The sequence below is a fragment of the Callithrix jacchus genome, chromosome 5 (assembly GCF_049354715.1).
Source record: "Callithrix jacchus isolate 240 chromosome 5, calJac240_pri, whole genome shotgun sequence".
NCBI classification, from domain to species: Eukaryota; Metazoa; Chordata; class Mammalia; order Primates; family Cebidae; genus Callithrix; species Callithrix jacchus.
Window position 1 is genome coordinate 88,861,837 of NC_133506.1, and position 14,487 is coordinate 88,876,323.

The window sequence follows — 14,487 nt, forward strand, 5'->3', positions numbered from 1 at the left end:
AGTATATCTGGAAGGATGGTTCTCAACTGGAGCAGTTCGGCCCCCAGAGTATCTTTGAGAATATCTAGAGGCATTTTTTGGTGGTCACAACTCTGGAGAGGCAGGTGGTACTATAGCATCTAGTGGGTGGAGACCAGGGAGGCTGCTAAATATCCTGCAGTGCCCAGGACAGTCCCCCAGCAAAGTATATCCTACACAAAATGACAGAAATCTCGGGACTGAGAAAGCCTGATCTGGAACAAGAATTTCTTTTAAGAACTTTTAATTTTTGGCTGGTCACAGTGGCTCATGTCTATAATTCCAGCACTTTAGGAGGCCCAGGCAAGCGGATCATGAGATCAAGAGTTCGAGACCAGTGTTACCAACTTGGTGAAACCCTGTCTCTACTAAAAATACAAAAAAAAAAAAAAAAAAAAAAGCTGGGTGTGGTGGTGTGCGCCTGTAATCCAAGCTACTCAGGAGGCTGAGGCAGAATTGCTTGAACCCGGGAGGCAGAGGTTGCAGTGAGCCAGGATCACATCACTGCACTCCAGCCAGGACAACAGTGTGAGACTCCATCTCAAAAATAAATAAATAAATAAATAAATAAGAAATAAAATAAGAAGAGAGACAGGATTTCCACAGAATTAAGGGAAAAGATGACAAAGGACACAAGTTTATAGTCTCTATCTGTATTTTTAGTAGAGATGGGGTTTTACCATGTTGCTTAGGCTGGTCTCAAACTCCTGACCTTGTGATTCACCCACCTCAGCCTCCCAAAGTGCAGGGATTACTGGTGTGAGCCACTGCACCCAGACCTCTAGTGTTCTTTAAATCCACAAATAGAAGAGTTATGCCTAAAAAGATTTTTTGTGTGTGGATAGTATTTTTTGCTTCTTTCTGTGAAACTCTGATGATCCCAGGCCTTTTACTTTGTTATTTCCGCAGGTGGTGATTCTAGATGTCCGGGTTCCCTGCACACCTGTCGCCAGGTTAAACAACCATCGAGCATGTGTCAATGGCATTGCTTGGGCCCCACATTCATCCTGTCACATCTGCACTGCAGGTAATCACAGTAGGGGAGAGGAATCTGGCAGGGATGGAGGAAATCTGTCCTCTTGGCTCCTTAGAATTGTAATTGTTACTGTTTTCTAAGGACAGTCTTAAGAGGTTTATAAAAAGTGACTAGTCAGAGCCTCTCCACACTTGTGAAATTCAAGCAGTACAGATTTTTAGACGATCTTGTACCCTCATGGACATCAGAGCATCTTCCATATATGATTTACATCATGTGTCAGTTATAGGCCTGTGCCTTGTACTGTCCCCCTAAAATCTGGGTGGCACAGAGGACTCAATTCCAGGAATATGAGGAAAAGGAGGTATCCCTCGTGGATGTAACAGAATCTTTGGGACTGTGAAGATCAACATATCCATGGGACCTTTCACGTATCACTATAACAAACCCACAGTGAGCCCTGAATACATTGGAGGGCCCCACAGAACTTTCCCTGGTTGCAGTGTGTGACTTGTGGTTTTCATTTCACTATTTCCCAGACCAAAGAGAGTACCCCTTACTCACTGGGCACAGTGGCTCACACCTGTAATCCCAGCACTTTGGGAGGCTGAGGTGGGTGGGTCACCTGAAGTCAGGAGTTTGTGACCAGCCTGACAAGCATAGTGAAACCCTGTCTCTACTAAAAATACAAAAATAATTAGCTGGGCATGGCAGCACACACCTGTAGTCCAAGCTACTTGGGAAGCTGAGGCAGGAGAACTGCTTGAACCCAGGAGGTGGAGGTTGCAGTGACCTGAGATTATGCCACTGCCCTCCAGCCGGGGTGACAGAGCAAGACTCCATCTCCAAACAAATAAATAAATAAATAAAAGCAATACCTCTTAAAAATATGTTGGGCCAGGCATAGCATCTCAGGCCTGTAATTGTAGCATTTTAGGAGGCTGAGGTGGGAGGATTGCATGAGGCCAGGAGTTTGAGATCAGCCTGAGCAGTATAGTGAGACCTCTTTACAAAAAGTTAAAAAATTATCTGGGTGTGGTAGTGAATTCCTGTAGTCTCAGCTACTTAGAGGCTGAGGTGAGAGGATCCCTTGAGCCCAGGAGTTTGAGGTTATAGTGAGCTATGATTGTGCCACTGCACTCCAGCCTGGGCAACCAAGCAAGACCCTGCCTCTAACATAAATTTTTTAAAAAGAAAAGAAAAATATGCTGGTTGTCAGTGCACTTTTATTCTATAATGAATGCCAATCTGTTATTTAAAATGAAAACAGTACAGAGGCATGTTTAAGGTGAAAGTCATTGTTTCTCCTTCCTATATTATTTCTGCCTCCATCCCACTCTGCATAGATGACCTCTATCAACAGTTCATGTGTCTCCTTCCGGACCCTTTTGGTATACATTCGGGAGTGTACATCCATACCCCTAAAGACAATTCTATACATCTTCCTTTTGCACGATGGGATTCTGTCCGAGCTTTGTGGTGTTTTGCTCCTTAACTTTTTTAGTGTGCATTTTTCTTCTCCTCGCTAATCAGTATCCTTATAATGGACAAGGTTTGTTATGAAGCCCAAGAAGCAATGTACTTTGGTGTTTTTCTGCCATTTGAGCATTATTTTGAAGACATGAAGCTTCTCCTGATTTTGGCCCTGGGCTCATGCCTGTATGTCTTCTTGAAGAGCAGTTGGGGGCATGCTGCCGCCTTATATACCTCAGGTTATGGTCTGTCTTCTTCGTTATTGCCCTCTTATTTTTTTAGGGGTGTGGACAGGGAGGGATGGAAGAAACAGAAAAGGTATCATCTAACATTCATGGAAAGCAGGACTGGCCCCTTAGAAGCTGCATTTTCTGCTCCTGACTGCTGCCTTTGCCCTGCTCTCTGTCATTTAGTGTGTTGCACCTGCCTTGAGCCCCTTCAACCAAAGGAGCTGTTGTTCAAGTGTGCTCAGTTGAGCACTGAGGATAAGGAACTTAGTGCTTTAGAGGGCAATACCCTGATCTTTTGGTATACACTGTCCCTGGGAGAGGGATCTTGCACCTGGCCCAGACTATGCGGTCTCGGTAGAATACCAGTATTGCCCATAATTAGCCTGGCCTATTAAGGCTTAGTTTATTCAGATTCCCTGTGTATCTAAGACCAGCTTTCATCAGAATGCATGGCAGAGTCAGGGTAAACTGCAGCTCTGAAGACCATTGCCTTTTTTTTGCTTTTTTTAAAATTAACTTACTATTTTGATTATAAAAGTAAGCTGGGTGCGGTGACTCATGCCCGTAATCCCAGCACTTTAGAAGGCTGAGGCAGGTGGATCATCTGAGGTCACGAGTTCAGGTTCAGCCTGGTCAACATGGTAAAACCTGTCTCTACTAAAAACACAAAAATTAGCTGGTTGTGCTGGTGCGCCTGAATTCTCAGCTACTTAGGCGGCTGAGGCAGAAGACCCCAGGAGGCATTGGTTACAGTGAGCCAAGATCACACTATTGCACTCCAGCCAGGGTGACAGAACAAGACTCTATCTCAAACAAACAAACAAAAAGTAATATGAACATATTACAGAACTAGAGAAAAGTAAACATAACCTTGCCATCTTAGTATTGCCACCATTCTCATTTTGATATATTTCCTTCTAGTCATTTTTCACGTGCTTTTATATATTTAAGGTGATTGTCTTCTTTCTGGTGTTTCCCATAGATATTTTCTTGGCTTTATTTATTTATTTTATTTTATTTTTTGAGGTGGAGTCTTACTCTGTCGCACAGACTTGAGTACAATGACATGATCTTGGCTCACTGCAATCTCTGCCTCCCGTTTAAGTGATTCTCAGCCACCTGAGTAACTGGGATTACAGGTGTGCACCACCATGCCTGGTTTATTTGTATATATATATATTTTTTTTTTTTTTTGAGACAGAGTTTCACTCTTGTTACCCAGGCTGGAGTGCAATGGCGCAATCTCAGCTCACCGCAACCTCTGCATCCTGGGTTCAGGCAGTTCTCCTGCCTCAGCCTCCTGAGTAGCTGGGATTACTGGCACGCACCACCATGCCCAGCTAATTTTTTGTATTTTTTAGTAGAGACGGGGTTTCACCATGTTGGCCACTCCTGGCCCCAGGTGGTCCACCTGCCTCAGCCTCCCAAAGTCCTGGGATTACAGGTGTGAGCCACCAGGCCTAGCCAGGAAATAATTTTTTAACAGCACATATCAACACTACTTTATCAGTCTTCTTTCTCTATAATACCTCATTGAAGTATAAATGGGAAGAAACCTTCTCATTATATTGAATGATCAGAGAAGGATCTTATAACTCCAGTATTTTAAGTGGCTGCAAATGACATGTTTTGTATCCCCTGGTCCACTCCTGATACCTGACCCAGGTGAGAAGGGCTCATTAGTGCAGTGGATAGAGCCTAGGGACACCTGCAAGATGGAGTCAAGGCCTAGACTTGAGTTCTGGCTCTGCTGCTCACTGGCTGCACAGCTGTGTGATTTGGGACAAGTGCCTTAACATTTCTGAATCTTGTTTTCTTCATCGATAAAATGGGGGTTTAAAATAGAACCTCCATCACGGAGTTTTGGTGATCAACTGCTTTGTAAACTGTGACTTGCTCCTGAAATACAGGGATCATCATCCCCATTGCCTCAGTTGTGACCTTGCTTGCTGGCTTTCTTTGTCTCTAGCGGATGACCACCAGGCTCTCATCTGGGACATCCAGCAAATGCCCCGAGCAATTGAGGACCCTATCCTGGCCTACACAGCTGAAGGAGAGATCAACAATGTGCAGTGGGCATCAACTCAGCCCGACTGGATCGCCATCTGCTACAACAACTGCCTGGAGATACTCAGAGTGTAATGTTGGTGGCGCTGTGCGCACGAGGCAGGGCCTTGTGTGTTTCCTGCCTCTGCCCCACCCCAAAGTAAGAAGAAACATGTTTCCAGTGGCCAGTATGTCTTTCGTTGCTTTGCACCCACTGTTACCAGAAGCTGCTCTAGGAGTTCCTGGCCAGTCACCCCATCGCCCTCTGTGGCAGACTCAGTGCTGTGTGGCACCTCCTCAGCCCAGGGCTGAATTTTAAAATTTTCTCTTCTTTCCTCTTCTTGTTTTGTTCCTCAATTAAAAATGTGTGTATATTTGTTTGTCAGGCGTTGCGTTGAGGAGCAGTTCATGTACTGGCTGTGTCTATTCCTCTGCCCAGGTGTCTCTGTCTGTTTGCTGCCCAAGGCAGCAACGCATGTTTCCATGTCCATGTTCCTGTTAGCACTTACGTGGGAACAAATAACAGTTTGTCCTTTCTCCTAGTATCAGTGTGTTTAACAAATTTCAACTTTGTATATTTATCAGGCTAATTTTTTTATGAAAAGAATTTTACTCTTCCTGGTTCATTTATTTGTCTTATAGTCCTTCCTATGTGCCCCTTCTTCTCTTCCCTCAGTGCCTGGAGCTGGTACTGGGCCCCTGGCCCCATGAGCAGTTTGCCTTCTTGAGTCACTGCCTGAGTAGTACATACCTGACCGGGAGGCCAAACCACCTTGGTGCTCTGAAGTCAACTGACTCCTCAACATCTTTCTTAGCCTGGCTCTTCTTAAGGGCATTCTGGGCTTCTAAACAGACGTAGGAAACCTCTGTTTACCCTAAAGCACCACTGTCCAGCCCCATTGGTTCCCACTGGGAGCATGGTAGAGGTGAGAGAGACAGGCTCTCAGGGTACCTGACTTGAGGGGAATCCTTTCAGGAAGCTGAAAAAGTCAAGCATATTTCCATACCTACTTTCAGAGTCTGTTTTTTACTTCAAATATAAGCCCCAGGCCATTCCACTTAGTGTCTTTTTAATGATCGACAAGAATGAGTTGAAATTCTCTGAGTTGAACTTCGGTGTTTCTGTTGGTTGAGTGTACTGTGCCTGGCCATATATTATATAGGGTGCTCTTTGGATTGAGTGCTCTGAGGTGAGAGTTTCCCGAGAGGCATCCAGTCTGTACTTCCAACCCTGAACAAGACCTCACATGAGAGATGGACTGATTGGCTGTGGCAATCCCAGGCTGTCAAGTGGATAGATAGCAAAAAAGAGTTATACTGTGGTGAGTAATGCTAAGGAGCAAAAAAGAAAGAAAAGGAATTATTGCCCCCAGGGTCAGCCAGTTAAGAGCTCTACCCACACCTGTCAACCCTTCTCTCCGCCAGTTTAGGTTCTGAGCAGTATTGGACTTGTAACCTGTGGTTGTCTGTTGACTTGCAGGCCGCAGGCGTCTTTTCGTTACATGAATGAGTTCCATGGAGGGGGCCTGTGTGTGATTCCATTGTTGGAAGAGTCCTTGGAGCAGGCAGAGTTTGAGGCATGCTCTGGGGGGAAAGTTGCCTGGCTCCTTGGGCTGTACTCAGTAACTGAAGGTTTTTAAGTCCCTCTGAATTGCTCATCTGAGATTAGCAGAGTAGCAGGCCTAAAGGACGATGGTTTTGTTCTCTTTGGCTCTCACCTGCTTGAGAAGTAAAACAGTGTACTTTGTTCTTCTGGGCCCTTAAGCTTTGTTGATTAAGTCTACCTTTTCAGAAGGAGATATCATTGTTTGCTGAAAGTCCAGCTCTTTGCTTTACCATACAGGGACTGTCCCAAAGAAGAAGGCTCCTTTTGAGTCAGAGTATTTCCCCTTCTATCCTTTTACTTTGTGGTTCTGATTTTGGGACTCTGGCTGGCCATGTGCTTGCAGTTGACTCTCCTGCATCTGCTACTGGATTTGCATTGCACTGCTTGGAGATGTAAAGCAAGCAGTTCTTGGTTAGAACTCTCCTCTGCTTTTCAGTGTGTTTGATAACAGTTACTGGGTCCTTCTCTCAAGGGTAGCAAGGCCAAGCTGATGGCTGCTTGTTTAGGAGGCCATCAGTTCCTTCCTATGGAGAAGGGTCTGAAATGGAAGTCAGTGTAGAAAAGGCTGGTCTGCTGAGCAGGGCTTAGGTCCACTGAATTTTAAGATTCCTTTGCTGATCTGCACCAAGCCTGGTCTGTATGGTGAAATTTGTCAGCTGGAACTCAGAAACAACAACTTAAAAAATAATAATAATTAGAATATATTTGCATAAGATAGCTATTTACTCTGGAAACCAACAACTTTTGAGGTTTCCTTTGCCCTGTGGACACCCAGACCCTGTCATCCTTCCTCAGGTTCTGCATTGCAGTCTTTCCCTGAATCCCATGGGGGACCCAGGGGAGACTACACCTCCCTAAGCAAGCACACACATACTCACAGTTGATGAGTTGCTGGTCTTCTGAATCCCAGGTCTCTTACCCGATGACCCATGACTGAGGAGAGGATTTTTCTACAGTCTCAGGATTTAGAAAGCCTGTAAGCCAGCCATGCTCCAGAAAGCACAGATCTGTTACAGTTGCAAAAACAACTCTATGTAATTTGTTGAGATTCCCAAATTGACAGCCAGTGAGACTGGGGAGGAGACTGAATCTGCTATCCCTGACTGCTGGAGGAGCAGCTGCTAGGACTTTACCAGGAAGCCCACATCTGCAGGCTGTGGCCCAGCTGGTGATGGCCCTTTTGCTCTTGGCAGCCTTAAGCACAGCTGTCTGTATTGTCGTCATCTGCTCTGAGGAAGGGTGGAGGTGCTAAATAAATTACTGGAGAATGGGTCCACGTCATTAAGGACCTGAATTTTTTACGCTCAGGAGCATTGGAACCCTCTTCTTCCAGAGAAGGAACTAGCCTCCAAGGTTAGTACTTGAAGAGGGAAGATATTTAATAACTAGGCAAACATTTCTTACAAATCCAGGATTGGTTCTAAGCGAACTGGCTAAGATTCAGGAAGAAACAAAATTCAGAATCCTATAAGGTTTTTTTTGTTTTGTTTTGTTTTTGAGACAGAGTCTTGCTCTGTCATGCAGGCTGGAATGCAGTGGTGCAGTTTGGCTCACTGCAACCTCCGCCTCCCAGGTTCAGGCGATTCTCCTGCCTCAGCCTCCTGAGTAGCTGGGACTACAGGCGTGTGCCACTATGCCCAGCTAATTTTTTGTATTTTTTAGTAGAGACGGGGTTTCACCATGTTAGCCAGGATGGTCTTAATCTCCTGACCTTATGATCCGCCTGCCTCAGCCTCTTGAAGTGCTGGGATTATAGGCCTGAGCCACCACGCCTGACACCTACAAGGTTTTGATGACAGTTAGGGCCAAAATTTTAGGAGGTGATATAGGATGCAGTAGAAAATCAAAGTGTTTTCTTTAAATCAAAGGAGGAAGTATTAGAGGTCAGTGGAGGTCTGGGGTAGGGAAACATTCACACTGTCCATTGCATGGCTGTGGAATGAGACTGCCCTTAACCTGGGTCAGCCTTCCTGGGCCATAAATTGGGTATCCATGATGCTAGGTAACTGTGAGAACAAGTTGACAGCTCAGAGCAGCCATAGGTGATGTTTGGTGGTAAAAAACTTACAGGCATTGGGGGTCCCATGATTGTTCCAGACCGTGGCTCTTGATTGTGGGTTTGTACAAAGCAGGAGAAGCACGGGTTATGACAGGTATACAGACTTTCTCCCTCCTTTTTCTCTCTTCTCTTCCCCTTGCCTTTCCACTGTTTCTCCCTGCTGCCACCTGGGCCTTTAATTCCTGGGCCATGAAGACACATAGGAGCTGCAGGGTTTACCACATGTGGGAGGGCAGCCCAGAACTGTCCCTCTACCTTTCCCACTTGGAGAATATGGCAGCCCCTTCCATTCCTGGCTTGGGGTAGGGGAGTGCATTGAAGTAGAAACCTCAAAGCAGACTTTTCCCTTTACTGTGTATACACCAGGACAAAGAAGTTTCATACTTGATACTTAGATTGGTTTTCCCAGGGAAGAGAGCAGAGCAGAGCAAAGTCACTGTGAACCCTGGGCCAGGCCCTGGCTGGGCCAGCTCCTGAGAGTGTCTTGTGTTGCAGAGCCTTGCCCACTCACCCACCTTCACCCTTTCCCCCTCCCACGGTGTCACTGCTGCTAATGGTCAAAGTCAAATATGGGGCCACATGAGATGGACCAGGTCCTCTCAGGCTACTTTCTGGAGTCATTTTTAAAATATGGAAACATGCAGGTGCCTTCTGAAAAAGGCTTGGACTGGTATATCCAACCAGAAGCAAATAAGCTAAAGAAAGTTTGAACTTGAGAAGAAAGATGTTGACAGTCTGTGTAACAGCCGGAAAGTTTATAGGCACCCACCTTTGGGACAACCCAGTAAATATGAACTTGTGATATCTACTAAGATTTTCAAAGAAATGTTCTCACCTTGGGTTGATGTGGTAAATCATGTGTTATGAAAATTGTTGAGCTGAAGCTTTAAATTGCTTTAGTTGAGTCTGAATCACTTGCTTTGGTTCCTATGTATTTTATGACCCCTCTTGTCAGTGACCTTCCCTCCCCACCCCACCCAGAGTGAATTTGTAGCATGATTGTATAAACTTCTATGTAGAAAATGGAGATTTCTTGCCCTGAAATGTTAAGCTCTAACTCATCCATTTCTGTACCTGTTAGCCTAGTATGTCTGAACTTCCATTCTTGTTATATATTTAAACTTTCCCTCTATATTATAGGTTTTGTGGCATCCATGGTCAGGTGGAAAGGAAGCTGCCCCTTGCAGAACTGTACTGTAATATTTTTCTTTTATAAATATTTTCACAGGACTGATTGTACACAGGGCTTGTAATAAAATTTTAACACTGTGCTGTGAAACAACTATGGGGAATCTCCATTGAAGGCTACTTCAAAGGCACCTGAAAGTGGAGTGTTATATCTACAACTTTCTATTTCTTGTTTCCTAAATAAATTAAACCTAATTTTCACCCTTTCATTCTGTTTCCTCCTGTATAAGAAGTACCGTATTTTCTGCCCATCATACTTTGTAATAAAACTTGAACATGTATAGATTGACTGAATTTCTTTTTATGACGAATTCAGTTCTTCCCATTTTGTCACTGTGGTCATGTTCCATAGACAGTGGCCGTGCCCCAGCCAAAGCCAGGCAATCTACTCATCACCTTTTATATCCTGTTTGGTCATTCACTTGTTTTTCAGTGAAGCACCACCTCTATGCCAGGGGCCATGGCCCTCAAGTTGGTTGCAGTTTATCAGAGGAGACATCCACATAAATACTTGTGGCCAGGTGCAGTGGCCTGTGATCCCAGCTGAGGTGTTGGGGAGGCTGAGATGTTGGGGAGGATCACTTGAGGACAGGAGTTCAAGAGCAGCCTTGGCAACACAGCAAGACCCTATCTCAATCAATCAGTAATTTTTATTTAAAAAAATTATTTTTAGCCAGACTGGGATCTAAGACTTTTTTTTTTTTTGCATTTATTTCAATAGTTTAGGGGGAACAAGTGGTTTTTGGTTACATGGAAAGTTTTTTTTTTTTTTTTTGAGACGGAGTTTCGCTCTTGTTACCCAGGCTGGAGTGCAATGGCGTGATCTCGGCTCATCGCAACCTCCGCCTCCTGGGTTCAGGCAATTCTTCTGCCTCAACCTCCCGAGTAGCTGGGATTACAGTCACGTGCCACCATGCCCAGCTAATTTTTTGTATTTTTAGTAGAGACGGGGTTTCACCATGTTGACCAGAATGGTCTCGATCTCTTAACCTCGTGATCCACCCGTCTCGGCCTCCCAAAGTGCTGGGATTACAGGCTTGAGCCACCGCGCCTGGCGGAAAGTTTTTTAATAGTGATTTCTGAGATTTTGGGGCAGCCATCATCTGAGCAGTGTGCACTGTACCCAACTGGTAGTCTTTTATCCCTGTCCCCTCACCCAAATTAATTTTTAAAAAACAAAGCCAAAAAATCCAAATACTTGCATTGTTTTGCAATAGTGGATGTGTTTAAGCATCACCTCCAGGGAGGAGGCAATCACCTTTGCCTGGATGGGAGCCAGATGGGGTCAACGAAAACTACTTGAGATGGATGCCTAAGCTGGGTATTGAAGGCTGAGTAGGAGTTCTCTGGGAATAGGGAAAGTCATTTAAGGCAGAGAGAACACCCATATACAAATCTGTACAGGCAAGAAAGTATGGTCATATTCAGAGAATTGCAGGTTGAGGTGGGGTGAATAATGGGAAGTATAGCTAGAGGGGTATACAGGAGCTAGAGCAGGGAAAGTCTTGTGCTTTGCAGAAATTTTAGATATTACGCTCATGCATAAGCCTGGAAGACATACACAGAGAGGAGTCATCAGAATTGCATCTTAGGAGGATAGGCAATGATAAAGCACTTCTGCCTTCTTGTAACAGCATGAGAGAAAATCAAATCCTGAACTAAGGTTGTGGTGGCAGCAGCAGTAGCAGTGGCAAGGACGGAGAGGACAGATCACAAGCGAAGAGGGATGCACTTATCAGCATTCAGTAATTCATTGGCTGTGAAGGGAGGACAAAGAACTCCCAGATCTTTTGGGTTTGGACAGGTTCTGATAGCTGACTAGGAATGTTCAAGTCCCTGCTAATTTCCCAAACCTATGCCCCAACATGGTAGGATGGGGAAGGAGTTCTTGTTCCACTGCTATTCAAATGCCGTGTGTCCTGGATGAAATAGTCTCCTCATTTATTTTTATTTTTATTCTTTGTTCATGTTGGGCCACTTTCAAGAAAGAGAAGAAAGGCAAACTGGTTCAGTGAACCAATATTCGGTAAGTACCTGCCATTGTGTCAGCTGACATGAAGCCAGTGGCAGTGGATCTTTGAAAGGAAGTGTGTGCCCTTGAGAATTTAAATTTTATGAGTACCTGCTGCTCCTGTTGGAATTGTGCTGCTATGTGGTCTGAAAGTGTGTATTTTCTGGGAAATATGTGAGTCCTGCTTTCTGGTTTTTAAGGAGAAAACTGAGACGGTAATAAGGCGAGGCTATGCTGCAGCAACAAACCCCCAAATCTCAGAAACTAAGCACTACAAAAACTTATTTTTTGCCTACACAAAGTCCGCTGGGCCGGGTGCAGTGGCTTGCCTCTCTAATTCCAGCACTTTGAGAGGCCGAGGGGGGCAGATCGCTTGAGATCAGGAGTTCAAGATGAGCCTGGCCAACATGGTGAAACCCCGTCTCTGTGAAAAATACAAAAATTAGCCAGGCATAGTGGTGCACACCTGTTGTCCCAGCTACTTGGGAGGCTGAGGCAGGAGAACAGCTTGAATCCAGGAGGTGGAGGTTGCAGAGAGCTGAGGTCACACCACTGTACTCCAGCCTGGGCAACAGAGTGAGGCTCCATCTCAAATAAGATAAAATAATAAATGTGTGACCTCCAGGTTGCTTATGGGGGGTGGGAGGGAGTACATTTTTCAGGTTGGGCTTGGAAGTGGCTTACTCACTTCTGCCCCTATGTGCCAACTCCAAGGAAGGTCAAGAAATGTAGTCTTCCTGTGTATCCTGGAAGAGGAAATGAAGTAGTGAATAGTTATGTCTCAGCTATACCAGCAAATTGGCTAAGTATCTGGAGTAATAACTAATATAATCTCATTCATTGAGGGCTTTTAGTACTGGACAATACATGGTCAAACCTAATGGAATGATACTTTTAGCCAGTCTTTAGCTTCCAAGGTTCATTGTTAAGTGATTTCAGGGATCCTAGTGTTGGAAATAAGAGCTCAGAGTTGCAAAAAGAATAAGCACTCAAAGGATTTCTCAGCAAGGCAAATTTATTTCTGCAGAAGGGTGCGGCTCACACTTCTGGCTACTGCAAGAGCACTCTGAACAAAGGAGGGAAGGGGTTTTTATCCCTAACGCACTCAGTCCCTACTTCTGTGTCTTGCCTCCATTGGTTGGAGTCAGACCACACAATCTAAGCTGATCCTGATTGGCTATTTCAAATAAAGCAGGGGTGTGGGTTACAGAAGCAGGAAGGGGAGTTCTGGTGGGGATGGTAATTTATAATACAAGTACAAATACAAGGCATGTCTGGGCACTGCAAAGGCAAAAAGAATGGTCACAGAGGTTACTGAGCAGGAAGCCAAGGGCAAAGGGGACTCTTTCCACATAAGGAATAGACCTGGGCTAGAGATTAGGATTGGCAGGAGAGATTGCTTACAGGGTGGGTAACTGGGGCGGCAGGGCAGTACAAGGAAGTTGACCCTAAGAACAAAGAATAAGGAAGTTAAACAAGCTCAACTTTTGAAGAGGAGCTTAATGTATCTAACATTGACAACCAGGCCTCTAGAGATTGTTCAACTATGAATTTATCTTGAAAGGTGACTATTAAATCAGACTGAGAAAGTGAAAATCTGCCCTGCCATTCATCATAGATACACAGACAGATAAAACCAGCTGCACAGTTGACAGGATATAATATCTCTACAAAGCACACACCACAACTTTCTTTTTGGCAACATAAAGTGTCATAACAACTCCCTGAGTGACTACTTTTTAAAAAAAAAGTCATCGAGAAACTTTGTTCTCTAAAATCATAGGCTGACAAAGTTTGCTGTTTGCAATTGTATTTGTGAGAATGAAGCCTTACAGTATGGCTTGGGGGAGCTGAGTCACTTTGACATCAAGAAGCAGCCTTGATTTCCAGCCCAGGTATAGTGCTTCAGAGCAGGGATTTCTGAACACAACATTTCACGTTTATCTTGACTTTGTACTTTCCAGGGCGACTGATCCCCTGAGTCCCCTTTGTAGTCCAGCTGACCTTGATCCCCCTTTCACATAGGTCTGTGTTTCTTTGAGCCTAACTCTAATTTTTTACCTAGCCTCTACCCTTCCCCATAATCCTATAACCATCTTTTTCTTTGATGAGATACTTCACCATTCCTCTGGTGTGCAGTCTCCCTTGTTGATAAGCCTTACTATGTGGGACTATAGGTTTGCCCCTGCTGGTCTTAAGCTGATTGGACTAGGGCAGTCTCAAACCTTGTTTTAGCCTCTATACATATTTCTGATTACAAATTCCATTAATTTTATTTTTGCTTCTCAAAGTAAACATAATAAACTATATATATATAGTTTATTTTATCTATAATGATAATGTTCATAAGTTTATATATATAGTTTATTACATATATATATATATATATTTGTTTGTTTTTGAGACAGAGTCTCACTTTGTTACCCAGGCTGAAGTGCAGTGGTGCAATCTCAGCTCACTGCAACCTCCACCTCCCAGGTTCTTTTTTTAAATATTTTCTGAACATCTCTTTCTTGAATTACACCTCCCAGTTTCAACTGATTCTCCTGCCTCAGCCTCCTGAGTGGCTGAGACTACAGGTGCATGCCACCATACCTGGCTAATTTTTTGTATTTTTAATAGAGTTGGGATTTCACTGTGTTAGCCAGGATGATCTTGATCTCCTGACCTCGTGATCTGTCTGCCTCAGCCTCCCAAAGTGCTGGGATTACAGGTGCAAGCCACCGTGCCTGCCCTGAATAAACTATATTTTTAAATTGCAAAAAGTAATACTATATATGAATGACTGATACACACATGAAAAGATGCTTACCATTAGTAGTCATTAAGGAAATGCAATCAAAACCACAGTGAGATAACACTTCTCCACCCACAAGGATG

General features: G+C 44.4%; 1 protein-coding gene across 1 annotated transcript in view; it reads left to right on the forward strand.

Moving 5' to 3' along the window:
* DCAF7 (DDB1 and CUL4 associated factor 7) overlaps window positions 1–9,877 on the forward strand; it is a 42,907-nt gene extending 33,030 nt beyond the window's left edge. The window contains exons 6-7 of the mRNA XM_002748135.7: window positions 928–1,045; window positions 4,667–9,877. Coding sequence (XP_002748181.1) covers window positions 928–1,045; window positions 4,667–4,839 — 291 coding nt within the window. The 3' untranslated portion in view covers window positions 4,840–9,877. The remainder of the gene's footprint in view (window positions 1–927; window positions 1,046–4,666) is intronic.
* The last annotated feature ends 4,610 nt before the right edge of the window (window positions 9,878–14,487 follow it).